This window comes from Centropristis striata, chromosome 2, assembly GCF_030273125.1.
Source record: "Centropristis striata isolate RG_2023a ecotype Rhode Island chromosome 2, C.striata_1.0, whole genome shotgun sequence".
Classification (NCBI taxonomy): Eukaryota; Metazoa; Chordata; class Actinopteri; order Perciformes; family Serranidae; genus Centropristis; species Centropristis striata.
This window is the reverse complement of record NC_081518.1, coordinates 13,621,906-13,649,572: the sequence shown is the minus strand read 5'-3', so window position 1 is coordinate 13,649,572 and position 27,667 is coordinate 13,621,906. Positions and strand designations below refer to the sequence as shown.

The 27,667-nt window shown below is 38.6% G+C and overlaps 2 protein-coding genes across 3 annotated transcripts; one reads left to right on the top strand and one right to left on the bottom strand.

Moving 5' to 3' along the window:
• The first annotated feature begins 1,960 nt into the window (after nt 1-1,960).
• Nucleotides 1,961-22,187, top strand: LOC131982903 (monoacylglycerol lipase ABHD2). 2 transcript variants are annotated; one of them, XM_059347496.1, is made up of 12 exons: nt 1,961-2,136; nt 3,768-3,850; nt 4,343-4,384; nt 4,650-4,865; nt 8,774-8,949; nt 10,328-10,495; nt 11,102-11,285; nt 13,166-13,258; nt 13,437-13,538; nt 13,729-13,798; nt 13,892-13,976; nt 16,961-22,187. In XM_059347496.1, exons 4-12 carry the CDS (start codon nt 4,657-4,659, stop codon nt 17,167-17,169), a joined length of 1,296 nt encoding a protein of 431 aa, XP_059203479.1. In that variant the 5' UTR covers nt 1,961-2,136; nt 3,768-3,850; nt 4,343-4,384; nt 4,650-4,656; the 3' UTR covers nt 17,170-22,187. The 2 variants fall into 2 exon arrangements, with proteins under 2 accessions (XP_059203479.1, XP_059203486.1); XM_059347503.1 differs by having other exon boundaries at nt 1,961-2,140.
• Nucleotides 21,933-27,667, bottom strand: rlbp1a (retinaldehyde binding protein 1a). Its single transcript, XM_059347516.1, has 7 exons — nt 27,601-27,667; nt 26,009-26,137; nt 25,690-25,894; nt 24,102-24,280; nt 23,826-23,984; nt 22,851-22,961; nt 21,933-22,755 (listed from the first exon to the last, which is right to left on the bottom strand). Exons 1-7 carry the CDS (start codon nt 27,607-27,609, stop codon nt 22,609-22,611), a joined length of 939 nt encoding a protein of 312 aa, XP_059203499.1. The 5' UTR covers nt 27,610-27,667; the 3' UTR covers nt 21,933-22,608.

The window sequence follows — 27,667 nt, the reverse complement described above, 5'->3', positions numbered from 1 at the left end:
TTTGACTCATTGGTCACTTCAAAGCTGTGACTAATAAAATATCTACCTTATATTGAGGCAGACTTATCAATGAGTCATAAAATTCTCTGGCACACAAAGTTGACAGATTTAAAAACATACAGGAAGACATGTAAGTTGAGAATGAATCACATTTCCACCGTTTATGCCTTATTATTAAGAGTTAAAGATATTGTTAGAGAAATCACTTGAGGAAACCTTTAAAATTGAATTATCTGACACCAACCGAAAATCCTCACCTATTTCTCTGCGCAGATCGTTTGATGCGGAATGATGAGCAGGAGACGTCCAGGTTCTCAGTTTAACATAATTTTATTATAATACGTCAAGAAATGTACAGTTACAGAGAGCTCTGGGTTCACTCTACATGTCTCTGATACACACAGACAGGTTTCAGGTCGTGACGCCTGAACCCCTCTCCTTTCCCGCAAACCCATTATTTTATTCTCACAATGGTTTACTAATCATGACTGTAGATTTCTTCCAGGAAGTTCCACGTTCTTGATGCGCTGATTCGTCAGTTTTAATCAATATAGAGACACGTCATATCACCAGGCAGCAATCTTCTCTGCCCGGCACACTGTGTCCTGACCTGCTATCAGAACTTGTTAAGACAAACATTCTGCCTTGTTATGTCTTACAGATATAATTTGGAGACACAGATTATAGAATCTTATATGTATTTAAAGTCATCACAGTTTCTAAACCAATATTAACACACAAACATAATCATTGCATCAAAATCATATTGCATGATTAATATTTAAATGCATAGAGAGAGGGCACACACACAGTGAACTACGCATGCATTTGATAGTGACCTTTGATAGTGACCTGTGTCACGCACAGAGACAGACAACAGAGACAGAATAACAAATTATTTTAACAATATCTTTATTATTTTTAAATGTTCAACACCTAAAAATGTTTAGTGCAGTGACAGAATTGAGTGGTTGTTTCATTTAATGCTTAGAAGTTGGTGGTTTATTTGTTTAATCGCATAGTTCTTAAAAAATAAGCCTTTTTGGGCTGCGCATATTATTCATGGGTCAATGACATGATCTACCCCATTGTCAGTTGGTGTAACCAGTCATTTTTTCATAAAAATCTGATATCTATATCTATATACAGGAAAATAAAAGTGAACTAAAATTAGAAAAATACAATCCACGTTTAAATTGCAACATTATGGTACATAACAAATTTTACATAATTTGTAAAAAAAATGTTTTTTAGAATATGTTCTGCTCAATATTGACGAAATGTGTAAATGTAATACTCAGAAATGTGTTTTTTTTTTCAGTCCAATTAAATACACTGTAGGTAGAAAAAGTATTTCATATTTATCATTCTTTTGTGGTTACACCATTTGACATCTTGCCAACACTTATTTGTCACTGACCCTCATGACACAATAATAAAGATCTAATCAAACCAATTAAATATCTAACTAAACAGCAACATACTATACACACATTAAGTAACACGGTTTTTTTTTTTTTTTTTTTTTTTTTACAAATGACCAATATGTATGCACTAAAAATGTGTATGAAACATCAGTTGTATTTGCTGATATGTTGCTGGTATCTGGCGAGCCAATAAAATGTCACATTTTCTGCTGGTACATACCATTATATGAAAATCAGTGTAGTGGAAATGTTATGTAACAGGTTTCAGCTCACGTTCTTGGCACGTTCAGGAAAGGATTTTTTTTTTCAAAAATGTGTTCGAATGTACGGCAATATATTTTCTCTAGAAAACGATAATTAAAAACATATTCTATCCCAAAATATACCCTTTGATCAAAATACATACATGTTATGTTGAAAAATACTGTAATATTTCACAGACGGGGGCGTGGAAAACAAGCTCGATAACAACGTCATCGTCGCCTTTAACCAATGAGAGTGGCCGTATGTTAATTCTAGACTCTTCCAGGAAGAGGACTCGGACATGTCAGAGCTGCTGTCGCTGCTTCAGCTAGTGTGTGGATAGCCTTTGGGCTCTATGAATCACATCCAACAGCTATGGTTTAGAGGCACACAAGCTAACAAAAACAAAACGACATGCCACGAATATAAATACGACCTGGAGCTGATTCACTGCTTCTTAACCGAGGTAGGTAAGTTAATGATGCTGCTGTGTGTGTATCGATGCTCAGATGATGCTACCTCATTAAAACGGTAATTGACGGCAGAAATATGAATGTTAAATACGCTCTCATACTCTGCTTCTTACGACAGGCTAAATAACACTAAGATTAAGAAGAAAACACGTCTAATTTAGCTGTGTTTTGCCTCCAAATGGGAAGTTACTGCGCAAAATATTCAGGGTGGCCAGCAAACTCGTCCAAAAGGCGACATGGTTTTCATTTTCTGGACCAGCAGGACTAAAGAAGATGCGGCCTGCTCTCAGACAAACAGAGCAAGGATGTACTTCCGTTTTTGTCCAGATATGTGCCTATTTATAACCATTTTCTCGCCCTGTTTAGCTAAATAACGGCATACAACGTCCGTATTTTTGTCCTTGTATTTTGTGTATTTCTGTCATGCTGTGAGTCGTGACAAAGAAGAAGGAAGGGCTAATGTTAGCAGCTGCTCCCATGCCAAATTGGATAGTTTATTAAGTGACACAGCGTGGCTTATAATAAACACACTTTCTCTTGGCTTTAGCTAGACACTACTGACAGATATAGTTACTGACTGGATTTGTTTACAGTGTGGGTATTGGGACGGGTTATTTAATGCAGCTAATTTTATGCAGCTTGGGGATCATTCTAGCACTATGTTTGCTTGGAGCTGAGTTGTGTTTACAGGTGGTGTTTGTATAAAGCTATTACTTCTTAGAGACAGCTATTTTGTAAGTAATACTCTTAAATATACATTTTCTGAGCGCAGTGGAGGTGCAACACACCACTCCTAAATGAATGGAGCAAATATTATCATGATTACTGATATGTGTTCAGGGTTATCCCTACCATTATAAGGCTTAATGGTGCTGTACCTAAGCCGTTTTTGGAATGTGGAGAGCATCTAAACCAATTTAGTGACTTTTCCTAGATCTTGTTTGTAGTTGTTCCCCAGTGGACTTCTGTGACATTTTTTTTTGTTTAAGCTTTTTAGTTTTTGATTATTTATTATTTACTCTAGATTTTACTAATATGCATATATGGTAATAATAATGGTCCATAATGATGTGAAATTGCATATTTTTATGCAATAGCATGCTTAGGTCTTACTCAAACTTGGAAAAATGCTGGTATTACTGATTGTGATATGTATATTACTGGTATTGTTATTATTACCATGATATAGATAATTATATACAGGATTGGTAGAGTAAGACGGCATACACTTAATGCCTTTTTGAGGTGGTGTGAGACACTGGTATTAAGCTGTTATAAATTCAGGTGGACTGAATGTGTTGTCGTTTTATGATTTAGCCAAAAATACACCAAATTATTACAATTAGATTGACCAGATTAGAGAAAAGCAAGTAACTCTTCTGAATGTAAGGCTTTGATTATTGTTTTTACTTCATAAATGACCAATGATTCATGATTGCTTCACTGTGATATTATGCTTTCTGGTGCAGCTTATCTGGATTCAGTTTGTGACAAGGTACTGAAATGAAAAAACAATAGTCAAGGCATTAAGATGAGGCTTTCAACACTGTTTAGGAAAATATTAAAACTAATCAGTCAGTTACTATAATCAAGGAGTCAATGCATTTTCTGTGTTTGTCTCTAGGTTTGACTACATCACTGTGACTTCACCTCTTCACATTTTCAGACTTTTGGAGTTGTTATTGGAGGATAACTTGAAAGCAAACTGTAAGTAAAAGACACATTTCAGTTCTGCATTTATTGTTATCTTTTGTATTATTATCTGTACCAATGATGGCAACACACAGTTTCCTATTATTATAGTCTTATGTGGCTACATCATAACAATGGAAAATACTTTTATGCAAATGTGTAGCACAGCTTCTCTTTTTTTCTGGTAACAGGTGACACTGTGACCTTTCTTTGCTCTCTAAAGTTCCTGTTTTTTTCTGTAGTGTCACAGCTCAAATTACTTTACTTAATGATTGGGATATTATGTACATTTTAAGCAAATGTGTTAAGGTATAACTGTATTCATTTAGAAGCAGCATGTCTTCTGAATGTAATGATTTATTTAAAGTAATGTCACAATATCTCTATCTTCTATGTAGCAAGACTTCCTAATGGCGCTTCATAAGCTGTAATGTAATTAAGGTGAGTGTATTAAATAAATGACTGTGCTTTATCTGACTGGGTTGCTCCCACTCTATATTCCCACAGATCTGTTGCTGCAGCGCCTTGGGCACCAAGAGGAATATTGAGGTCAGTCAGGCATCATCAGATATGTCTCTTTTCCATGTCCGTGCTTCATCCCACCCCTGACATAATCACAGCTAACCACAAACCCCAGATAATGAATTATTTCAAACAAGTAATGATGGCCTTTTTATGAAATTATATTTAAATAATAACAAGTACAGCTTTGTTTTAATAATTCAGCTCTTTTTGGTATATGTCTTGTAGGTTAATTTGGGTTTAGACAAGGGAAAGCACTGAAAACATGTGGGCCATTGCTATTGTTTTGCAGAATAATCATGAACACCCACGAGTCAGACGTGCACACCATCTCTCCGGAGCTGCCGGCAATGTTCGACGGCATGAAGCTGGCGGCTGTGGCCACAGTGCTCTACGTCATCGTCCGCTGCTTGAACCTCAAGAGCCCCACTGCGCCGCCGGACCTCACCTACCAGGACACACCCCTCAACAGCTTCCTACTCAAGTCCTGTCCTCAGCTGACCAAAGAGTGAGTTGCGTTCTCAGCTCTCTGTATTTTTGTCACTCAAGGCATTTCCATAGAAATGGCGCTGCTCTTCGGCCATCTGGGTCTGCGAGAGAAGGTTTGTCTGGCGGTGGTCCCATCTGTCATCAGTGTTCCTGAGTGTGTCTACCAGAGATTTCTGGCTGTACTGACAGCACTGGCATGAATTAAACACCAGGCCGGGTTTTAGGGATTATCCCAAAGGTAGACTGGGTTTATCACACTTGCATTATAAGTATAGACTCGTTCCCTGCAGGACAATAACATTTGCATATATGATGATGCATGTCTCCCCCTCAGGGCAGCTCTGATGTCTACTATAATTTGAATCTTCCTTCTGGGTTTATAATAACTGATGCAAACCAGTGGTTATCGGTGCAAAGCCGTTTTAGACAGGTCTTCCCTGTGTTGGCTAAACCAGGTCAGCAGCTGGGCTCTGATGTCCTGTTGGTTGTGGGAAACCCTCTTCCTGCCTTTGAACACAGTACACTTGATTGTTTTTCCTGAATGAGCATCACTGTCCATGTCCTTGGCTCTGCTGGTGTTGTAACACTTTCAGCTCTGTAGGGTAGCTCCCTACAAGCCTTTATCACGAGTGTCTGCTTATATAACCGATTGTTACTGAGCTCTTCAGCGTCATTGAATCATAAAGCCACTCTGATGTTTACATTTGAGTCTGGTTTGTTATCATTCCGTCCTCAAGAGGCATATTTTGCTCACAGAAATGTATGCTCTGATGTGTAGTTAAACTGAGATAACTTAAGCCCTGGAACCCGTCAGTATTGCTGATGTTGACATTGGCATCATCCGTGTTGCGTCTCTGTATTGTTGGGAAGTCACATTTGTAACCTCGTCGTGTTGTATAACGGAGATCAATTACACAGCGGAAAGCATAGGAGGGGTGTTCTGAGGTTACCAGGGTCAACAGCGAGTTTGTTTGACTGTGTTTGGGAACATGCACACAGGGGTGTTGGCTAACAGAGAGGACAAGAGAGAACAAATAACACTTTCTCGAAGTGCATCTTGGAGTTGGCTTGGCTTTTAAAAAAGAAAACATTTTATTTTTATCTACAGGAACTTTTTCTTTAGTTTAATCTGAGAAAGAAATATGCCTCAGCTGGTTTAAGATAGTGTTAATGATATTACAACTTTTTAAATTTTGGTTTTTGATGTTAATGCACCAATGATGTAACACATGTATATATAAAATAGACAGTTACCAGATAGTTGAATAGAGTAACACAAAGTCTAAAGTGAAATGAAAAGATTAAATGAGAGCAATAAGTCATTTAGTCTTTCTTTAATTATTTTATTAAACTAAATGTAATGTTTGGTATTTCCCAGTGTTAGAGAAATTGCTTGAGGAAGCCTTTAAAAATGAATCACCTATTTCTCTACGCAGATCGTTTGATGGGGAATGATGGGCAGGAGACGTCCAAGTTCTCAGTTTAACATAATTTAATTTAATACGTCAAGAAATGTACAGTTACAGAGAGCTCTGGGTTCACTCTACATGTCCCTGATACACACAGACAGGTTTCAGGTCGTGAAGTCTGAACCCCTCTCCTTTCCCTCGAACCCATTATTTTATCCTCACAATGGTTTACTCAGACATGAAGGTAGATTTCTTCCAGGAAGTTCCGGCTCCTTGATCCGCTGATTCGTCAGTTTTTATCAATATAGAGACACGTCATATCACCAGGCAGCAATCTTCTCTGCCCGGCACACTGTGTCCTGACCTGCTATCAGAACTTGTTAAGACAAACATTCTGCCTTGTTATGTCTTACAGATATAATTTGGTGACACAGATTATAGAATCTTAATCAGTTTAAGCAAATGGAATATATGTATTTAAAGTAATCACAGTTTCTAAACCAATATTAACACACAAACATAATCATTATATCAAAATCATATTGCATGATTAATATATAAATGCATAGAGAGAGGGCACACACACAGTGAACTATGCATGCATTTGATAGTGACCTGCGTCACGCACAAAGACAGACAACAGAGACAGAATAACAAATTATTTTAACACCAGCTTGCTAGTATCAAAGGCCTGCGCCTTTACTTCTGGACTTTTATCTAGACTTAGGATCTTTGCTTCATCAAACAACACTGAGGCATCTGTTTCCTTTTTCCGTCACTAAATAGCAATGAAGTAAGACTGCACACAACACTGTGTTTACCACTTTAAAGAAAAAGATGAGACAGGGCTGAACAATTTGTTGCAGAAGGTCTGGAGCAATAACTAACCACAGGGTGCGCAAAATATATTGAAGTCAACATATGTGTTAAAATCCCATTCTGAATTAAGTATTGTGGTGCTGCAGAGTTGTCCAGGCACACAAACTAGCTTTGAAAGGTAAAGATCCTTGCAACAAATCACAACATAATCATTTTAATATATTTTTTTCAATAAAATTTAATTCAAATTCAAACACAGTGCTCACCTGCTGTCACGCCCATGATCTCTTGTACAGAAACACAAACAAGTTTAGATTAAATGTTTGTTTACATAAGTTATAACTGCAATATGAAATTGATTCATATTAGTGAAATTAATTCAATCGAAAGTTGTTATGTATGTTTCCCAATAATTTGAATGATCAAAATCTATTAATTGGGCTTATTAAAGAGATTTTTCAAACTGTATCAATTCGATGAAAATACAAGAAAAAACAAAGCTGTTTGTGTTTGAAATTTTGCTATGGATGAACTCAACTAACCTGGAAGCGTGCTTATCCTATCTACATAGGTTATCCTCTTTGCGTAGTCATAGATTAAGCCTGCTGAGTGCCTTCTAGAAAACTGTGGTTAAGCTTCAACTTACAGTGCATTCTGTTAAGTGATTACATTATCACAAAATGGAAGTTGTACTGCTGTTTTTGACTGACAGCTCTGTTATGTAAGAGTGTACTTTCTGGGTGCAGTAATTGTTAGGAAGTAAGAGATGGGACAACACAAGGTTGAAGGTCTTGTGCAACTGTTGATGTAATCGAACTCTCGACTGCTCTCTATTTACTGTCTCTATGTATGTACACAACTAGTGTCTACGTTGCATCAGTGCTTTAGTTAACAGTCATGTTGATCTTGTTAATCTCATCGCCTCTGTGATGGCCCACACCTCACTGTCAGCAACAAGATTCCAGAAAGGATGTTTCATAATTGAAGAAAAGTGAGAAAAAGGCAATCAGATGTTTGCTAATGTGTCACACTGTGAACAAGTTGTACTGTTGTGTATGCAGATGAGTCTGGTTTGTCTTTAACTGAACCTGTGAACTAACATATTCCCAAAGTCCCCCTTGAATAGCTGAATGATGGTGTCACATGAACTGAGCACCTCTTTTATGGTTGCAGCATTACAAGCAAAGCAGGCAAATGGTTGTTTTGGCTGTTATTCCTGTAGTTCTTATTATCAGCACACATTTTATTGCATTGACATGGTTTTCTTTCACATGATAAGATAAGCACCAAAAGAGGGGTTTTCCTGTCAACTTTCTTTTTGGTCTCAGTGTGGAAATAAGATAGTGATTCTTGATAATGCACAACCCAAGGCACAATCTATGTATTACATAATCCAAAGATGAGGTGTTGCTGGAATTCAAGTGCTCACGTTCAGCACAACTTATGGAAACATAGTAACAGAGTGATGTTAAACATTGATGGCTGCTGGGAACACGGAGAACAGAAATGTGACTCTGTATGCAAACAATGTGCCAGAGTGTTAAAGCATGCTTCATAAACCACCAATGCAAATGTATCTGCTGAGGATAACCTGCTAATGTTATGTCTGGGCAATGACCTTCTGCTCTTATTGAGTGCATTAGTAGAATAAGCTCTTGTTTCTAGATCAAATTTAAAGTCAAATTTCTGTGTTTTCCAGGTACATTCCTCCCTTACTGTGGGGTAAGAGCGGTCATCTCCAGACGGCACTGTATGGTAAACTTGGCCGGGTGAGCTCGCCTCACCCCAGTGGAGTCAGGAAGTACTTACCCATGCAGGATGGGGCCACTGCGACCTTTGACCTCTTCGAGCCAATAGGGGACCACCGAACAGGAGGTGACACCTTTAATCAAGATCTACCTTTTCTTTTCCAACAGTTTGTCTTCTTTGATTGTTGATAGTTAGACGATTCTTATTCGTTGACAGCTAACTGGCTCTTTATCTCATATATTTTTCTGGATTCATTTGCATGTTAATATTTTTTTGGAACTGCTGTTTTTGTCATTAATACTTTCACTCAGAATGTGAATATTACACAGAAAGATTTTTCCAAACTTTCACACCTTGGATAAAGACATCAGTCAATTATGCTGTGTGTAACAGGCATATTCGATACTTACACCACAGTGTAGCTGAGTGTAATGGGTTTGCCTATACTTCTGAGAGTTATAAAACAACAACATGGAGACTCCATAGCCCGAACCAAGATGCCAAACTTTTTTACTCCATTCAAAAGCAGCGATTACCAGACCCACTTCTTCTAATCTTGCTTTTCACATTATAAGCCCCAGAAATACTTGCTGCATATCTGTTTACCAGAGGAAACTCAAATTCAATCAAAACATTTTGGTAGAAAGAAACTCAATAAAATAGCTTACAGAAGCTGAGGCTATGCAACACACTGCAAGATGCTGCTCAGGGTCAATAGGTTCCCGGTAGTTTTCCTTTGCCTAAATGAATCTATTCAAAACTTTCGCAAATTTATATACTTTTGATGCAAACATTTGCAGTGTTTCTGGGTTGTTTATTGGTCACTCGCCCAGTCTGTGAGACCTTTTGATGTAAATTCTAATTCACTTTTTTATATTGTAATTCCTCCCTGCTACTTTTGTGTAGACTGTTCACGAAGCACCTATTGAGGGATCTCTTATTTTGTTGTTTTAGTTTTTGCTTATCCAGCTCGAGGAACAGCGATAAGGGGTGTCATGGGGCTATATGAATAAACTTGACTTGAGATCTGTGGAAAACAGACTGATAAAGTTACTAGTAGGATGAAGTCACTGGGATTATGGGATTGGGATTATGTCCACCTTTGAATATTTATGTTTTCCATTTCAGTTTATGAGGATTACAGAATACCTCACTTTGAAGCTATTGATCTTTAAATGAAGCTTGTTTGTAATGCATTTTTCTGAGGACAGTTTAAAGATAGAATCTTTGCTTCTGACCTCTGACCCCTCCTCTTGATCTTTGATCTTGTGGTCCTCTCAGAAGGCTTAAGCAGAAGAAAAAAACATTACTATTTTAATTCTGTTATGCTAAAGCTACTGTATATTACAGACCTAAAGCCTCATCCTTTATATTGGATTGGCTGCAGTACTTTGCCTTGCTCCTTTTTAATCTAATGCTGTGCTTTTTAGGAGAGTGGCACACTCTGTGCTTACAAATTTCTCTCTGGCTTATATCTCTCCGTTCCATCTGCCTGTTTCACCAGATGACATTACCATGGTGATATGCCCTGGTATTGGTAACCACAGTGAGAAGCATTACATCCGAACCTTTGTGGACCACGCCCAGAAGGACGGTTATCGCTGTTCCGTGCTGAACCATCTGGGAGCTCTTCCCAACATCGAGCTGACCTCTCCACGCATGTTTACCTATGGTGAGGCTCGGGAGCTGACTTCAGTTTCACTCTCCTGACAGAATTACCTTTTCATAATCAGATTATAGTAGTACAACCCAGTTTTTTAAAAAGAGAAACAGAAAAGGATCTAATTTGGGTTGATCATCAGCGATGCTACATCATTTTTGGCTCAGTCTGCTGCTCTGCTCCTCATCAAATTATCTGATTGAGGCTTATAAAGCTCTGGTCAGCAGCCATTCTTATAGCAGTGAATGCAGCTAAATATGAGGGTGTTAAAAGATGATGTTCTTTGGTGGCACCTTAGCTTCATCTTGATGTAATCTGGTTTAGTTAATAGTATTTAACTTCCATACTTTGTCTTTATTTAGACACATTTCTATACAACATAATTTCAAGGTTAAAAGCTATAAGGCTACATGAGCTTGTGGGTGAACCTAGAGCTCCCAGAATTAGAGATAATAAAAGATTTGAGACCTGAGATTATTTTACAGGTCAATAGAGACACACATTTAATACTCTGAGCTAAAGGCACCTTCAGCTGGAACTGCTGAGCAGAGAAGAAAAACCACTCTGTGCTACAGAGGTGTTATTTATTGATTGGTAACTGTTCTGTTTCCCTTACAGGGTGCACATGGGAGTTTGCCGCCATGGTCGGCTACATTAAACGGACATATCCTCAGACTCAGCTGATAGTGGTGGGTTTCAGCCTGGGAGGAAACATTGTTTGTAAGTTCCTGGGTGAGAACAGGACGAACCAGGAGCGAGTGCTGTGTTGTGTCAGCGTGTCTCAGGGGTACAGCGCTCTCAGGTGGGTTTGTGCCTCTCATCTCTTAATTAAAATTCATCGTATCATCAAAGCCCCTTTATCACACCAGCACTTGATGTGCATACGTTTCTAAATATACATGAAGCTCAGCATAATGCCACAAAATGATTAGTGCTTGCATAATACAATCACATGTTTAGTCACAAGCGTACACATCTCTGTCATCCCTGGTCAGCTGTTCAATCACTCAGCTACTCTGTTTATTATTTTAATCTTAATTGATAAATGTCAGTCTCTAAAGTTGACATTTTGAAGATTGTTGTTTGGTTTTTTAAATGCAAGTGACAAGTCATTTTAAGCTTTTACCATTAAACATTTGTAAAGGTTGTCCCTTTGGCATTAATCATTTCCTTAATCATTTTCTCTTGTAATTTAATCTCCATTAATTTTACATTCAATAGTGTCACAGGTAGAAAAGCTATAAAAAAAAACTAAACTAAACTAAAACAGATCTATGATTAGATTTTTCAACCCAGGTGACTTTTTCTATACCACCACTGCGTGCAGGTTGTTCATTTAAAAAAAAATTGTGATCCTTGGACATTTTTCTTTTTGCCATCATGTCAAAAGAAGCAGTGCATTGTTTTCTTAATAGTGGTGTTATATTGAAGTTTAAAATTCTGGTCTATGAACAACCTTATTTGGTATATCCAAATGGAAAAGGCTTAAAATGGTGGGATTGTACGGCCAAAATCCACGTATGAGGCCTTGTTTGAAAGGTAATCTCTTCTGGTGTCAGAAGATGTGCTTGTTAAGCATTTTAAAACAGCCTAAGCTATATAATTTCAAACATGGCTCAAGAAAGGAGAATAAGTCATATTTGAATAAGAATAGCTGGAACGTTCTTTATGACCGTACTATGCAAATCACCACACACCTTCTACATCTTATTAATCACTCCTGTATGAAAGACCCCTAGACTATCCTTAAGGGGACTTGGGAGTTTTTAGTTTGAACAGAATGGGAGTGTGTAGTTGGTTTTTAAGAGGCTGTCCAGAAAGGCCGCCAGCGTCAGTGTGTTGTTTATAGTTCAGTGCTGATTTATTCAGTCATTTTTTCCACAGTGTGTGTTGTGTGTGTGTGTGTGTTCTATGTTATGCATTTTAGCCTGAATACATTTCAGTTTTTCAGATCGGCATACAGTGCAAGAGGGTTTGCTTGTACAATGAGAGAATAAACATGCCCAGAATAGACATTTTATGTAAATAGTGCCATATTTGTGAATCACGCAGGAGGGCAAACAAAGGTATTAAAAATTGGTGGTTTTAAACCTGAAGTGCATGTGGGTGTTAGAGCAGACTCTGTAGTCTGTGTTCATGTTGCAACAAGCCACACCTTCTGTGTTTTAAATGCAGCCAACGTCTCTTGGCAGACATGACAGGCTGGGTCTGTTAAAGTTTGGATGAAAGCAGTGGGGAAGGGTATGTGTTGTAGAGACTGGCCTTTTCAGAAACTGGATTTGCAGTTTTTTTTCGCTTTAATGAATTCTTCTTTCAAATCAAACCTAAGCTGGCCCCTCTGTCAGCCTTCCTTAAGAGTTGTAGCTATGCCTCTTTTTAAATTATACTAATATATATAATTTGATTTTTATTGTACACATATTTGATCTCAGATGGTATTGAAATACCAAAATGAGAATGAAAAGCATTCTGTCTAATGGTCAGTTGATCGTTAAATATCCTTGGTTGTGTTGGTTTAGCCTGCCCCTGTCAGTGAGCTGCATGTTAATGCCTGACACTGTTGCTACTCTCCACCAGCATGACTCTTTGTCCAGCGGATTACACAGGACATTTAGTGTGTTGTTTGGAATGCAGACAGGCTGCACAAAGCTAACTTCCTGTGCGTTTGTCTTTTTCTCTCAGGGCACAGGAAACATTCCTACAGTGGGACCAGTTCAGACGCTTCTATAACTTTCTCATGGCTGACAACATGAAGAAAATCATCCTCTCACACAGGTATCACTGCTGCTCCTGCACATGTAGTCCAAAGTATTATTCTGTGAAGATAAAGTTAAGCATAAGGTTCACCACTTCGCCATCCCATCAGTCGTTTCCATACAGTAAATGAGTCAGTGATTTCAACGTGTTTTATGAATGCTTGTTCATGTACCAATGCATCTTTTGCATGTTTCAGGCACAGTCTGTTTGGGGGCAGTCCAGTTAAAACGATAGATCTAAATCTTGGTCGGCTTTACACAGCGACGTCCCTCATGCAGATCGACGACAACATCATGAGGTATGTGGAGAAAAATTATTTTGACAGTCACAGATGTCAGTGTTGTTTTGATGGAGTAGACTGCAGATGTTTTTGAATCTCCTTATCTGTCCTTTACCTGGCATTCTCAGCAATGATAATATGAAATATCTGTGGTCGATTTGTTGAGTGGGAATATTTAATGACAATCCCTGTTTTTGTCTTTTAACAGAAAATTCCATGGCCACAGCTCTCTCAAAGAGTATTATGAGAAGGAGAGTTGTGTACATTATATTCACAACGTAAGATCCGCCTTTCTGTTCACCTCACATTTCTCTTTTTGTTCTGTTTGTTAATTTTTTTAATGTATGGGTGATTTATTATTTATGTTTCAGGTAAATGTGCCACTGCTACTAGTGAATTCTGCAGATGATCCATTGGTTCATGACTCACTGCTCACCATCCCTCGCACACTAGCAGGTAACTAACAGCATGCATCGCAGCAACAGCTGCAGTACTAAACCACAGTTTTGCAAAAACTCTTTACAAGCCATTTTGAGCATGTTATCATTAGCAAAGAGAAACTACACTTTCTAGATTATTCAGTTGACCATTTACTTGGGTACATGAAAAATGGAGGAAACACTGCATCTTAGTTTGAAACCAGATCAAATTAACTATTACCATATGTATTGTTTTTTCTTTAAATGCTAAAGCTAAAAAAGATAGCTCTGTTTCCGATTGCAGATGCAGAACAGGTGAAACCTTTTCCTTTTTTTGCCAGCAGAAAGCTCAGAATGTGCTTCCACTAATACAATTTGTAGAAAAAAAGGGGAGAAAATGCTCAAAAGCTGCAGAATATGCTGCAAATCAGTTACTAAAAGTATTCCAAATACAAAAAACTGTCCATGAATTTTCTTTACATATGGTATTTGTATGAATGAATATTGAAAAGCACTGGTAATCTGAAAATGTATAATACTCAGTTACATATATAAAATATTAATACTCAAAAAAATCCCAGGTATAAAAATATAAAACCAAACTGTATGGTGCAGATCTGTATTTGAATTTGTCAAGTAGTAGCTGTACATGGAGACAGGTTGTGGCCCATATCTGCAGTTAACCCTCAGTTGAATAAACAGGTTTTTTGATACAACAGGCTTGTCCTGTCTGACTTATGGCTGCAGTTGTCACCCCAGATTTAGTTCTCAGAAAACATGTCTGCAACCTCAAAAGGACCTCTGAGTTGGCTTGGACAGGAGAGGGTGTTGCATGGAGGTCAAGTTTAATCGGATGTATTTTGCTGTGTCACAGCAGCTGTAACACTCACTCACACATATAGTTACGTGTTTGCTTTTTATCCTGTAAAGCACTGCACACTGTGTTTGAGCCTCATTTTATAAACAAGAAGAGGCAATCTGCTCTTTGCTTCCCCTCAGTCTGTGCTATATTTAAACTTACTGGACACTATTTTGGAAAAGGAGAATACCTCTGTCAAGTGGTGTGTGTGTGTGTGTGTGTGTTAGGAGTCCTTACTGGAAGAACATGTGACTGTAACCTACATGTCTCTCCAGGGAGCAACACTTACTGAAATGAGGATCAGCTGCCCTTTGCCCTAAAATGTGATACAGTGACTCAGACACATAACTACCAGGGAGGGGCTGGACAGAAATATACTCGCTGTGCTGTAATTACCTTGGATTAAATATGTTTGATGATCATCTTAGTTTACAGCTTACTTCAAAGGCAGTTATGATAATGTAGAAGTGTTACATTTGATCTAAAAATGCATGAACAAGGCTAGTCACAGTTTCTTTATTGCATAAATGTACTGAACATGGCTGAAAAGAGGAAACAGGCATTTCACAGTAAAGTAAAAGCTTAAAACGATTCTACACAGTAATGCAAGTGCTTGTCTTCAATGCCTGATAATATTTATTTTAGTCTGAGTCATTTCCCTGACCGTTTTGTTCCCACCTGTCACCCAGCGCCTGGTGAGGCTGTGACTCCAGGTCTGGACGAGCACTCAGTTGTCCCCGCAGCTTTCATGAATAGTGCACAGTGGTGAAGGCCCTGCGGGATCTTAATCACAAGTGAACCACATCAGGCTACCCCACTAACCCAGTTAGGAGCAGGAGAATAAAGAGATCCAGGCTAATCCTTTTCAGGAGACAGCTCAGCCGCCACAGCTGCAGTACTCTGCATACGTTCATATGCCTATCAGAGAGATTATTGGTATGTCTGCAGTGTGGAGGTGACCTACTTTTGGTTCAGGGTTAATTTATTGTGGATGAAAAAACATCATTATGAATGGATTTACTACTGTTTGCTATAGTTATAGACTGGATTTCTAGACAGATATAGTGTCAGTCTTCACACATATTTCATTTTAAAGTATATGGACAGCTGAACAATGGTACCCATATATGAAAGTTGAAAATCTCATTCCAAAACCACGAGCATTAAAGGCACAGTGAGTAGGATATTCCTAAAAAACAAAATATGTACAGAATCAAATCAATCGATCGATTAAATACAAAAATAATCCCTCTCAATTGTCATTTATGACCAACTAGAATTGTGTGGTGCTGTCTGTATCTGCAGAGCTATATTTTCTCTTTTCTTTAAATTTTTCTGTGTTCAGGGTGTTTCTGGGCGTGGCCTGGCTGACACTCTGATCAGTCAAAAGCTCTGTGAGCTTTGCTAAGTTCTCCTGTTTGGACACATATTGGGGGGGGCTAACCTTGAATGTTGTGTTTACAAATAGCAGCGGACGAATCCTACTCATTCTGCCTTTAATGTGCTGCCATAGGAGCGATACTTTTCAGCCACAAGAGTGTCAGCAAGGTCCAACACTGATGTTGGACGATACATCAGTGTCCAGTTGACTCTAAAAGAGATTGAGGGATTAAGGGTCTGGGCTCAGTGCAGATCAGTGGTTCTTTCACAGAGCAAGCTTAAAAGAAAAACATTTCTTTATGTACATTGTTTTCTGCACAAGGGCATGGACAGGCGTGTTCACATACCTTTGGCCATATAATGGCAGCCAGGAAAGCAAACGGCTGACTGTGACAGCCAGAGAGACCTGTCAGTCAAGGCAAATCTGCCTCAAGTGTTTATATGCTTCAAATCCCCAAGTTACATGTTTTAAGAACTACGTTAATCATTCAGATTCCAATTTTTGAAAAACATTTACTGATTTCAACAGACAAGAAATGTCCACTTATTAATTTTTCAAACCTTCAGCCTCGGTAGTGGCAGCTTAAACATACCTGCCAGAAGTTGAGTCATGCTATTATCAGTTTGACCATGCAAACACACCCTTACTATCTGTAACCGGCAAAAAATAATCCCTGGCAAGCCCATATTTGGACGTGTTCAATGTTGGTTTCCAGATACTGATAATTACAAACCGTGCAGAGTACAGAAGCCTCATTACTGTGTGATGTGTCATCCTTAAGCAAAGAAATCCAACGTGATCTTTGCCCTGACGTTACACGGAGGCCACCTGGGCTTCTTCGAGGGAGCGGTGCTCTTCCCCCAGCCTCTCACCTGGATGGACAAAGTGATTGTGGGCTACGCCAACGCCATGTGCCAGTGGGAGAAACAGAAACCGCCGTGCCAAAGTGGCCACCTGAGTGAGGGCTCCTGCGCAGAGGAAAAAGCGTAAACTTCTGAGCTGTGTATCTCTCTCTCACTCTCTCTCCTCCCTCTCTCCTCTCACCCTCTCCGACACCACTGCCCCAGCACTGAGGAGACACCTGAACTCAAACCTTAAACTGCTCTCTCTTCTCTGCCTTCTCCTCTGGTGCTAACTCACCACTCCCGACCCATGCGTCCCGGTCAAACACGTCTCCACGCCTTCACCACAGTTCTCCTTTGTAATCACAATCACCTTACAGTATGTCAAGGAGCAAAAACGACTAACTGCCTTTGTGCTCTTTTCCGTTGCGAAGACTTAAAATTCTGAGCAGGAACATTTTGTTCCTCTTCACGTACACAACTATGATCCTTGGCTAAATGAGGCGTTGACCAAATATGACGAGAGAAGAAGTCAAGTTGGCATTAAACGGAAAGTGAGAGCACCACTTTAGAGTAGTACAGTGAAAAACAAGAGCACACACGAAGCCTCCTATTACAGTAATCAAGGACTGTGCTGCAGTCGGTGCCCATTTTCTGCACCTGTAAGAAGCTCACTGCTTATCACCGCCAAGGCCATATAGCCTAGTCTGCTGTCTTAACCAACACAGCATCTTTGTAGTATGTATGTATGTATGTAACTCACAAATGTAGTGTGTATGTCTGTGTGAGCCTGCGTAGACCGAGAGTTAAAGACCCGTGACGGAGCATGTGATCTTTGTGTTTGGTAGGTGTGATCCACATTCTCTGTTCAAGGTCTGTTGGCCCTGAAAATGTCTGTTCTTTTAGGTGAACTGTTGTTTGTAGAAAATGTACAGTAGAAAAAGTTAAGTATTATGGTGGGATTTTACACTTTATTTCCAGCCCGGAACATCTACTTGCGTTTGACACTTGAAATGAAAGTGCTTCGCTGACATGACCAGGGATCAACCCCAGAGGGGATCCACGCACATTCCCACGGTCGCATTTTATCACTTTGATTCAATGCACTTTACACCCTGTATGACACAATCTCTTTAATTTCTTTTTCCTCATTAGTGGAAGCGCAAGTATAGAGATTATATATGGTTTAGAGAGGAAGAACTGGAGGGAGCGAGGATGATAACGAAAAGTTAGATGACTCAAATGTTCCCTGTGTTGTCTCTTTGAGCCCTCTTACTCTTTTGTCTGCCTTTGATCAGCTGCTGGTTCTCGCCAGGAAATCTTTCTCTAACTGCACAGACACTAGCACTTCCAAACACTTAATTTGGTTAAAAACACTTATTCCATCTGATTAATCTGTGGTGTAGATTGATTGGCCAGTGGGGTCCTCTAAAGGGGAAAGTTCAGCTGAAGCAGATCTTTTCTTTATAATCTGAGCTGTGAGGTGTGATGAGTAGGAGGGCTGGGGATACCAACGCTAAACCAAATGTTTATATTAGTGGATTATTGATACTGCTAGTAATCATACTGGTGATTGTCATATTGTATAAGTAGATGGAGAACAATGCATGCAAGAAAGAAGAGACAGATTTTAATGCAAGGGAATATTTTTGTTGCAAAGACTGCATTGAAAAGCTTTTCTTAATTTCTTGAACGGGCTCAGCGTTGAAGGTGTTGAAACCTATGTGAAACGTGTCTTGATGAAATCATACTGCAATAATGGGACCTGTGGACTTTCAAAAACCTGAATCTAATTGATGCAAACCTTGTTGTAAGGGCTTAGGAAAATTCTTCCAAGGCAAAGTCCAGCCAAGTAATCTGAACACTGTGACGAGAAAGATGGATGGTTTGAAAGGAAGAAGGAATATGCAGTGATTGACGACAGCGCATCTGTCATCTGAGATCTGGGTCTGATAGTATCTTCAACTTGGCTTCTTGGAAATAGCTGTTTGGGTTATATAGTGACTGACACCGATAGTAATCAAATCGGTTGTTCTTTGACTCAAGGCCAATTTAAGGACCACAGTTTGAAAATGTGTTGGTTTTTGAGAAGTAATTGGCTTAAATTTATCATCCCTTGCTCGAGATTATTCAGTGCAAATGCTATGAAATCCAGGTATTAATCTCAATGGTGCTGGTGAATAGTGATTCACTGATCCAACTTTATCCCTCTCAACTCAGGGTATTTGCCAATACCAAGCACTGATCCGATAGGAGTGCCCTCTTTTCCCCATGTGTAAAATCTGTACACCTCAGTGAGTGGAACTAGGTTTTTATGTACTGTAAGATAGAAATATTAGTGCAGTAAGTCAACAGCTCGCCATCAATGTATTCATGAAATCATTTTTATTGAGCCAAAGATGATTATACACATAGAATATAGTTGTATCGATGCTCATTTCCTTTTACGTTAATGAATTCTGAAATTATATTCATTTATATTTACATTTATGAGGCAGATGTTACAGAAGATATAAGTATAAAAACATTTCAAATTAAAAAGAGAATAGGAAAATGTAAAAATAAATGAAATAAAAGGAGTTTAATGGGAATCAGTATCCTAAATAAATAAGACAAAAAAAATTTAAATTTAAAAATGCAGCTCAAATATGGCAGTCTATGAAACTGTATTTAATGTGGATCAGTGACATCATGGCAGATACCCAATCAGCTTAAAAGAGTTTGGGTCGGTGCATCCCTGATTGAAAAGTGTAAATAGTCTGTCTGAGCCGCCACCTCCTCTCATCTACATTATTCAGTCACAGTCACTGTCCACTGCTGCCACCTGCAGTCTTAAAGACCAAACTACAACTGCAAACATCCTCACATTTACCCTCCGTGAGATTATATTCATGGTTCACTCTGTCCACAGCTCTCATTTCAACATCAGCTGTGGTTTGGATTTTTATTCTGGCTCGTACAAAGAAAATCAGATGAATATTGATGACACCAGCACAAACCCAGTTTCTGCAGTAAGAGCCAATATGTGTTCTTTTTAAGATCTTTTGCCTCCTCTCAACTTTGCACAAAACTGCAGGTTTGGATGTATTATTTGGATGTATTTTTTTTCTATTTTTTCTCTCTTGTATTTTGTATTGTTTTTATGACTTCTTGTGTTATTTACTTGTGCAAATGCATCAGAGCGTGAGTGTTGATGAGTAAACATACGTGCGTAGATGTGTACTGTCACCACCTCTGACTGACAAAAACCAAAACTTCTTCACTTTAAGCTAAAGAAATATAAAAAGATAGTGTATATTAGAATATTTGAGGGAACAGGTATGAAAACTAAAGGCAATAACCAACCAGGAGGGATTCTCTTATCATTTCAATGAGACAGGAAATGGTGTAAAAGTGACCAAAATATGTCATATACATTAAGATGATTTTCTTCATGGAGTGTGGGATCTGAAATATTGTTTTACTGTGTTGATATGAGAATGTGCTCCTGTGTATTTTACCAAACCCCAGTGCTTCAAGCATCTTTTTTCCAAGATTGTGGGCTCATGTTTAATTGCTTAGACTGAATAATTAAATATTAAAATCTCAAGTGACTTTAAATGTCACAAAAATTCTAAAGGATACTGCAACATGAACATGTTTTGTTCTTCTAAAGGGATTTTTGTAAAATGTTCAGTCTTATCAGCCCAAGCAAATGGATGAGAGCCCACAGTGAGTTAACCTACAGTGACCGTTACACAGCTTTAATTTAGTGTTTACAAACATTTTGATGCTTACAGACGGTTATTAAGGGACGTGGTGACGACCAGAAGACGGGGCACACATAGTCACACAACATGATGTACTCTGATATTAAACACTGGGTGTTTTTGTTGAAGAAAAACCAGTGGTGTGTGTGATCTAATTATGTGAGGAAATATGGTTATTGTGTTCCAAAATAAATTATTTTCTCAAAAGAAAAAGAGAGTTTCAGTTTTTCTTTACTTGCCAGTTCGAGTATTCAAAAAAAAAAAAACAATCTGGTTAATATTAAGGCTTTTTAGGCTTTAACCTCTATACCCACAGGCCCAAAAGAGTGCATAACTCTAACATACTAACTGCACTTTGTCTTTGTAGTATACCTACATAGTGGAAAATGTGGCTATAAGATTAACAAATGAGATTTGCATGACATGGATCTTTTTAATTTATAATTAAGTTGATCGAGGCGACCACATGTGAACTCTTCCTTATCTGTCCAACTTTGTACAAGTGACATACAGTGGTGGAAGTATTCAGATCATTAAAATTTGTTTGGGTGCAATTGCTTGCCTGGAATTAAATTGAGTTTGTTTGAGGGTTTGTATTTTTTGATAATGATACATGCAGACAAAAAAATAACAAGAAAACTCCAAGACACTCTCGTTTAAACAAATTTAAATGCCTTTATTGTCATGGCATAGTCATATTAAACCTAACAGAGTGCCTTGTTTTCTTCTCTTTTCTTGTGATTTTTCTGTCTTCCAATCATTTACTTAAATAAAAGTACCAATGCAATGATATAAAGATACTCCAATATATTTCCCAAAATGTGAATCTTACTTAAGTAAAAGTACCTAAACACGTACGCTTTTTTATAGATTTTGTTTGTACAACTTTTTTTTTTTTTTTCATTTGGTGATCATTTTGGCTGTGTTACACCTTTTGGCATGACTTTTTGCAAGGACTTTTGTTTTTAGCAAAAAATTTTGAAAATCCAATGTCTTTTACTCTTATATGTCTTTTATACTCTATTAATGCATTTTGCGCCCTCTGGACACCTTTTGTGGCGGTGAGAATTAGCTGAAAATCAACCTAATTTAATCTTAACTTATGTGAAATAACTGAAGGACAAATGATGGAAAAAAAATACAATTCATATTAAGCTGCAAATACACACACAAAATCATTTTAATTGAAAATTTCCCAATCCAGTGCAAAATGCAGAATGGATTTCTGTGGTACATCAGGCATCTGAGAGTCACAACTCAAACAAGGCTGTTGAGACTGTTAACTTGGCACTGCATTAGGAGGCTCCTGCTCCTATAACAATCATCAAATGCAGGCTTTTATCAGTTTTCCCTCTTCATATCTCTCCAAAAAAAAAAAAAAACCCAGAGACTGAACAACTTATGTTCTCATTCAACTGACGGGATTGTAGGCACAAGGCTGCTCTGTATGATGCGAAATTAACGTTTATGGCGAAGAACTCAAAACTGCACTCATACTGGATGTGAGCTAAATCATCACGTTAACAACTTCTTTGTTTCCCCTCTGCTCGTTAAGTAACTGCTGTAAAGTAACAAACATAAACCATCAATGTTTCTCTCTGTAATATCTAAACATCCTTTTTCTTTCCCATTTATATCACCATATATTTACTCGTTTGGAACCCATCCCCTGCTCCTAACTCTAGATACTTCTTTTTGCTCGTAGGAACTGCCCGAAAAATAATAACAATTAAAAAAATGTCAACCTAGCTTCAAAATAGACCTGATCTGATCACAAAAGAAGCATCTAGGGTGAAGGACACTAAAACTGTTGGGTTAGAAATACGAGAGGTGTTCTCTCAGAGAGCAGTGTCTTCAGAGCCAAAAAGCTTGGTGGCGATGGCCTGGCAGTCTGCAACAGAGGCCTTCCCATCGAAATCTGCCGGCAGGATGTCTGCATCGAAGTCTTTGAAGTAGTTGTCCAGCTCGTCACCGTGAACAAAGACCTGAGGGAAGTAATGAAGAGAAGAACTGAATGATTCAAATTGGATAAAACTGAATGTCTGGTTTAGATTAAAATGTAATAGTCCTCAATCCATACCCTCTCCAGCAGCTTGCTCTTCATGAAGGGTTTGACCACATTGTAGGTTGTGGTGAAGTACCACGGCTGGTGGGTAACGTGGACCGCCTTGAAGCGGGCTGGGAAAGAGTCCTGCACAAAAACACAGAAAAGATTTGCAAAAAAATCTTATGCACTTCAAGAAATTCTCAGTTTTAAAGGTGCATTGTGTCAGATAAGGGTGGGTTTTTAGTTTAAAACATTCTAAAATTGAGTGTGAAGAAGTGACAGCTTGACGTTATGTCAAAATTGTATTTATATTGTTGTGCAGAAAAATCTAGCCTCTGCCTGTCCTGTCTTGTAATACCACTTGTGCTTTAAGAAGTGTAGCTTCCAGTTCAGACAGTTAGCTATACAACAGTTGGCAGCTTTAGTTTACACCGAAAACTAAAATTAAGACCTGCACATGACTGAGATGCTGTCTTTAAGAGATTGTTAAAATGGTTAAGTCCCCACAATGTTTAGAAGGCTGCATCGTCTACTGTGCAGATCCCACACCTGACTCCGCATCGTATCGGCCTGTGACTCCTCTCTGCAGGGCTGTTGCTCTCTGCTCCAGATCCAGATAACGATTGCAACAGTCTCTTAAATGAGGATCTCAATTCGATTGTAGGTCTTAATTGTATTTTGGAAAGTTCACTATACATTTTTGAGGACATTGGAAGGTTTATTGCAGGGTTGTCAACCTGATCCATGAAAGTGCCACGTGGCTGATACAACAAATCAACTGACTGAGGACAGATCAGGTCATTGAATGATTTGTAAGGTATGCTCCTGCAGCTACACCGGCCCTTGGACATCCCTGGTTTATTGTGTCTAACTTTATATAATCTTTAAGAGTGTCATTGCAGCAATTAGTTCATTTAGCAGAAGAAGAAATTTTGCCCCCCTCCCCTTTTTTTTTTTTTTTTTTTTTAGAATTTATTGCACCTTTAACCTCTTATAGTCTGCTCTGACCTGCAGCATGTCCACCATCTTCTTGAGCTCGGCCGGCTTTATTCCTGAGGCGTGCTGCATGGTGAAGCCCTTGAAATTCTCAATCAGGACAAATCCATTGATCTGGGTTTCTTCATTCTCAAGCAGCTTCTCCAGGATCACACAGTATGCTCTTAAGATCTGTGACAAACAAAGACTTACTATTAACAAAACCTCTCATTCTTGCAGCTGTGCTCTGTGAGGTTTCTTTTAGCTACAAATTCAACAAGTTTAGAGGTATTGGGTCTTTCCAGCTACCTCATCGAATGTGATCTCCTCCAGGTCCCAGTTCTCGATGTTGAAGAGCATAACCACACGGCCGTACTTGTCCCTGCTGGGCAGAACCACAGGGTAACCTGCCTCGATGGTGCTGCGGACCGCCTCAGGGGTCAGGTTCTCAAACAGTTCAGGGTACTCCTTCCTGAAGCGTACATAACCTAGAAAACACACACACACACACACACACACACACACATCACAACTGCATTCTCTTCTCGGGCGCCGATGATTCACAAACCCTTTGTGTACATTACAAGTGCTCAGTGCCAAAAACAATGACACCACTGTGCATCTATGTGCTGCTCTTCATACCAACGCACCAATTAACCCAGAGTGACAGTGAGTGTGTGTGTGTTTTTTACTCGCAAGCAGCAATTAACCCCTCAAAAAACAAGTTCACAGTCACGTCACATTTCCCTCTCACACTAACAAGATCTGATTTTCTAAATTCACAAATGTGTTTGTGTGTTTATTCTCAATATTCTCACAGCAAGAAAATGAAAATAGTCTAAACTAAAGCTATGTTTGTTTGACCTGACCAAGTGAATTCTGGATTATTTATAAAGCTAGAGGTTCAGTTAGCGTCTATGGTCATAAATGGTTTATCAGGATAAAAGGAAGACTTCACCTTCAATTATCAATTACTCATTTACATTTACATTTACATTTAGTCATTTAGCAGACGCTTTTATCCAAAGCGACTTACAGGAAGAGTAAAAGCAAACAATCAAGGTATAGTGCAATAATAATTAGTGCATCAAAAAGTGCGAGTGACAATTCTTTGAGGATTAGAATCATCATGTGTTACCTTACATTCTTTAAGAAATCTTTGTTTTTCGCATGCCTCCGCGATGAATAAAGAATCCAAAAATGGCCTAAATCCTTGATTAATTGCAGTATAAGAGGACTGCATTTAACAACAGCAAAATTATGACAAAACATCCATTTTAAAACCTCACACACTTAAATCAAAACCTAATTTATCCACTTGTATGATCACTGTTTCCCAAATGCATGCATTTATACAAATTGTTATTTTTAGAGTGATGTGTCCCTTTCATTTTAGATTTAAAATTAGTTGTGATAGGAGCTTCAAATGTTACAGATGGAATAAATGTTAATTTATTTGGGGATTATTTGTGTTTGTACAATGACAAATGCAATTTAACAATCAGCCCTAAGGACACACAGAAACAGTAGTCATGTTATCTTCTCACAGGAGTGTCGAACCAGTCTGCTTTCTAATGTCATCTCCCTGAGCGACACAATCAGCACATGCGCTGTGAAGTTGAGAACACTGCGGGTTCACAAGTAAAGTAAACTTGCTGTCCTATTTGAACACAAAGGAGGGCTTTGTCAGGGGAAACTCAGAGCATCTCAAATCCCCCAATTAATGAACACATGCCTCCCTGTCTCAGTGATGTGCAGTATTCATGCAAACCAGGAGCACAAAAGAGGTCTCACCCTCAATTACTGAAGCTATTTGAAAATGTCTGCAGAAACGGAATCAAAGCATATCTCACATATCTCAGTTTGTCCTGAAACAATAGAAATTAAACTGACTAACCCTTCAGGAGCTCGTGGGCTCTGACAACATCAAACTTGCGAGCTCTGAGGAAGCGCAGCAGAAGAGAGTCCGGTTTGTCTCCGAAGCGCTCCAGCACCAGTTTGGCCAGGTCGTCTCCCTCTGCTGCTCTCTCCTTCATCATGGCCCGCAGGTCCTTCAGGGACGACGCCCGCCTCTCCTCCGTCTCACCCAGCTCATCCTTCGCCTGGAGGAGAAAGAAAAACCCATCAGACATATATTTAGTGCTGCAGGGATAAAAGTATCATGTGGACCTGACTTTGATATTCTGATTGCAACTAATCTGTTTGATTAATTTGACCTTTTGCACAGTGTGTCCAGGCAGTTTTTGACACGGCCCAAACACCGGCCCATGATCCTTCACTGTCAAATGCTCCAGTTTAGACCTCATGGCCTGCTCATCCTCTGACACCATACGGAAAGATCCAGTCTGCATAAGACAGGAAAAAATCATCATCATTGACATACACAGGTTATTATCAAACATCCCCATACACTAACACTGTGATTCTTAAAGTGGCTCCATAAAACGTTTTCAGATCCAATAATTTCAATTAGCATGACATAAAATATATTTTTTTCTTTTTACAAAAGACCTCACAGTTTAACAAATACTTAATGTCTAAAATTTAAAATACTTAATGGTTCATTTTGTCGGCCTAATCTATGACAAATTGTTTATCATTTAAAATAATCAGAAGACTCGTCTTTTATTTAACATTTATATACACTAAGAGTGAAACACGTCACTCCAAATTTCTCTTGCAGTGTGTGTTTATGTTGAAATGCTTTCAGAAATGCACAATTTAGCCCTTTTTCTTTCTTTACCTTTAATATTTTGTTCATGTACAGGTGTTACTTTCAGCTAGTTGATGTGAACTGCAGTTTTTTTAATGGATATTCTACAGTCATGGAAAAAATATTAGACCATCCTTGTTTTCTCCTTGCTTTCCCTTTTCATTTAATGCCTGGTACAACTAAAGGTACATTTGTTTGGACAAATATGATGATAACAAAAAAAATAGCTCGTAAAGTGTAATTTAAGAGCTGATATCTAGCCATTTTCAATGACTTTCTTGTTAATAATTTTGCTTATTATCAAGAAAACCATGGAAAATGGCTAGATATCAGCTCTTAAATTAAACTTGTATGAGCTATTTTTGTTGTTATCATTATATTTGTCTAAACAAATGTAACCTTAGTTGTACCAGTCATTAAAATGAACAACAAATTGAAGAAAACAATGGTCTAATATTTTTTTCCATGACTGTATATTGAGATGGTGCAAATGTGCTTAATAGATGTTTCATCTTTCTAATGGATCTCTTTTGTCAGTCTTTCACATAAATAAGACTAAAACGGTGTAACAAATAGACATCGCATTATTCCAAGGGTCATATGAGGCCCATTATATTCTCTATTTTGTAAAGGGTCCTTGACTTAAAACTAGTTTTGGTTGAATTCCTTAAGGCCTCAGTAGTTGCATTTTTTAAAACAACTATTATTCGTGCTTTCCTGTCTGATTTACTTCAATGGCAGCTCCTTATAATACTTTAAAGTTGTGAACCAAGAACCCAATCTGAGCCGGAGCAGACCCCAAACGATGCACACCAGTGAACGGCTGCTTAATCTGCTTCACATGATTACAGAACGAACTTCTAAAGCCACTTCTTAAAAACAGCTTAAGGGTCCATCCCAGAGCCAGCATCCACTGGCACAATAACAGCATTAAGCAGCATCATGCGCTGACAGTCAAACCTTCAGGGGCTGATGCTTTTAACCCAGGACAGACCAGTGAAGTGAGGCCAGAAGCTGACAAAGTGGCTTAAACAGAGACAATGTGACACTCAAGTGCTCTGCTGTCTGGATTTGTTGTAAAGTGATTAAACTTACTGCAGCCATGGTTGCAGCGTCTCTCAGCAGCTTCACTGACACTGTGAAGACAGAAGAATTGGCACAA